At 50.9% G+C, this 2,935-nt stretch overlaps 1 protein-coding gene across 1 annotated transcript; it reads right to left on the bottom strand.

Moving 5' to 3' along the window:
* Nucleotides 1-1,325: 1,325 nt before the first annotated feature.
* MFSD5 (major facilitator superfamily domain containing 5) lies at nucleotides 1,326-2,935 on the bottom strand. Its single transcript, XM_043965062.1, is given in 4 exon segments — nucleotides 1,326-2,642; nucleotides 2,645-2,731; nucleotides 2,733-2,837; nucleotides 2,840-2,935. Coding segments are annotated over 4 exon segments (1,359 nt in total). The 3' UTR covers nucleotides 1,326-1,571.

The following is a 2,935-nucleotide window of genomic DNA, read 5'->3' as shown; positions in this document are numbered from 1 at the left end:
GGGTCACACAGCTAATAGAGTGTTAAGTGTCTGAGGCCAAATTGAACTCAGGTACTCCTGACTCCAGGGTAGGTGCTCTATCCCTGTGCCACCTAGCTGCCCCTATTTTGATCACTTTTGCGATCAAACTTCAGTTATTTTAGTGGGCATTATTTTATCACTTTTCACCTGGACTGTTGTACTGGTTTCCCTGCCCCAAGTCTCTCCCCACTGCAATCCATTCATTCTCCACACAACTGCAGATTTTCCTAGAGTGAAGTGATTTTCCTAGAGTGAAGGTCTGCCATTCCCTTACTCAATAAACTGCAATGGATCCCTATTACCCATAGGATAAACAGAACCCTGACTTCACAACCTTGAACCCCTTCCCACCTTTCCCAAGTCTTCCTACAGGTTCTGTTCCCCCACAAGGCCTCCAGTTCTGCCATACTTGCTACTTGGGATGCTTCACACAAGATACTCCATCTCATCTCTGTTCCTTTCTTTGTACTAGCTGTCCCCCTAACCCTAGAATGGTCTCCCTACTCTCCTGTCTCTAGAAAATGCCCTCCCTTCAAGTCAATGCAGACACCAATTTGGACAGGCAGCCTTTTCTGATCCCCTTAGTCGCTAGGGTCCTCCCTTCAAAACTACATTCTATTTCATTTTTTGGTTTTTAGGGTTTGGGGGTTTTTTTTTGGGGGGGAGGGGGCAGAGCAAAGAGGGTTAAGTATCTTTCCGCAGGGTCACACAGCTAGTAAGCGTCAAGTGTCTGAGGTCTGGATTTGAACTGAGGTCCTCCTGAATCCAAGGTCAGTGTTTTTATCCACTGTGCACCTAGCTGCCCTTATTTCATTTTGTACAGCTCCCCAATAAAAAACTGTAAGCCTCTGTTCCACTTTTGTCTGGCATCTCTCATACATGAAACAATGCCTAGCATAGAGTAGGTTTCTAATAAATGCTTTCTGATTGAATTGCCAGATTGTTGATAAAAACACAATAGAGCTCGGAGTCCCTGAGAAACATTGTCTAGTTAGTGGCCTGGCATCCTGGGAATTTATCTAGCCTGTCTTGATTCTCTAACCTTGGGGACAGGGTATGAGCTCCACTTGACAGCTAGAGAGGAGATTAACTTCAAGCAGAGGGAGAAGTGAAGGAGCCAAGGGGATTTGTTCCTTTCTGTGAGGTAAGCAGACTCTTTCCCCTTCAGGGACCTCAGGTGATTCTACCTATCTCTGGATCATGTATTATCAAAGCCATGCCATCCTCCAAGAAAATCTATACTTACCGATCACTATTAAGGTTGGACCAACTAGAGGGGGAGGGTAAGAAAAATCAAATCAACATTCAGCTCAAAGAGTTTATTTTAAATAGGTTCTTTTGTCTTGTGGAGGAAATAACACAGGGCCCTTTTCAGCACCTTGATTTTCAAGTCCATTTAAACCCTCCACTCCTCCTGCCTGAGCATTGGCAGGGGAAGTAGTCCCAATACAACTCATGTGGCCAAAGAGATGACAATTCAGGGGCAAAAGGGAGATATGTACACCCCCTGGGGGTGGGATCCAAGAGTTCAGGCTGTCCCTAGATCGGGGTCAGAGCTCGGGGGCATAGGGCTCCCCAGCAGGTGGTGGCACCCTCAACTCAGCGTCATGCCTCACAACGGTGAAGAGCCCCACCACAGCAAGCAGGGCCATGACCATGACTGCCGAGCAGATGCTAAACATGTTCCGAGTACCTGTTTTTCGATCACTGTCATGGAGAACAAGGAGCCCTAAGCAGGCTAGCAGGTGCAAGGGGACCCGGAACCAGTTAAGCACTCCGGCCTGTTCCATCTCAGGGATTACTTTTCTTCGCAGAAAGCTCATACTGGGAAAGTACAAACCACAAGCCAGCTCTATGAGCAGGAAGGCAACAAAGGACTCCACTGGGCTCTCCTGGCCTGGACTAGTGGAGAAAGTCAACATGAAGAGGGAAAAGACGACGATGAGGACGGCAAGGGACAGCAAGTGCATGGGTTGGAGGTGGTACCTCTTGGAGGTTGCTATTCGGTATAGGGAAGAGCCTAGCAAGCTGGCTGACATAAAACTGGAGAAGACGATGCCTAGTGGTGCTCCATGGGGATCTAGGACAGGTGTCCAGAGGAAGATAAAGATGAACACAACACTTTCAAACAGGGCTTGAATGGTACCTAGCAGTAGCACCCGTCGGTCTGATAGGAGGCAGCGAAGACCCCCTCCACAGGTCCTCAAGAACGCTCGCTGCCGGTCATAGTTCTCTCCCCAGTTACATAGGGCCAGGATGCCAGCCAGAGCCAGGAGGGGGATGGCGGCCACAAAAGGAGCCACAGGTCCAAGCCCTAGCCAGCTGGCCACAACCTCGGCGGCCACCCCGGCTGCTATGGCCAGTGCGTGGTTCCAAAAAGCAGCACGGGCAAAAGTGGCAGGGATCCACTCGGGTGGGAAATCGTGGCGGGCGACATGTTCGTGGATGTACCATGACTCAAAAGCGGAGAAGAGCAGAGGGCTGTGGAGAGGCCCCCCTAAAGCCCGGTCCCACAAGTAGTACGAAGTAGTCTTGGGAGAGCTTGTCATGCAGCAGAGGGAGTAGGTGAGGGAGAAGAGGACACAGCCTTCTTTCTGCCGCATCCAGTCCACACAGGGAGGAGGGCCACGAGGCCAAAGAGGACGGTGGAGGCCAAGCCGCAGACATAGAGGATGGACAATCTGTGGCCCTCCAAGAAGTGGTAATGTTGGGTAGAGCTTATAGAGGTAAGGAGCCTGCAGCCAGTCTGCGGCCAGAGCCAGGAAATAGACCTGGTAGAAATCGAGCTGGAACCGAAGGAAGGAAGGGTTGCACGCAGGGCCCTGCTCAGAGGCTTGGCCCTGCATCCTGACAGCTCCAGCCCCAGGCAGGCAGCCAGCAGAAGGGCGAAGGCGAGGTAGGCCGTCACTAGCAT

Source organism: Dromiciops gliroides, chromosome 5 (assembly GCF_019393635.1).
Source record: "Dromiciops gliroides isolate mDroGli1 chromosome 5, mDroGli1.pri, whole genome shotgun sequence".
NCBI lineage: Eukaryota > Metazoa > Chordata > Mammalia > Microbiotheria > Microbiotheriidae > Dromiciops > Dromiciops gliroides.
Note: the sequence above shows the minus strand (reverse complement) of the source record. Positions and strands in the feature narration are given on the sequence as shown.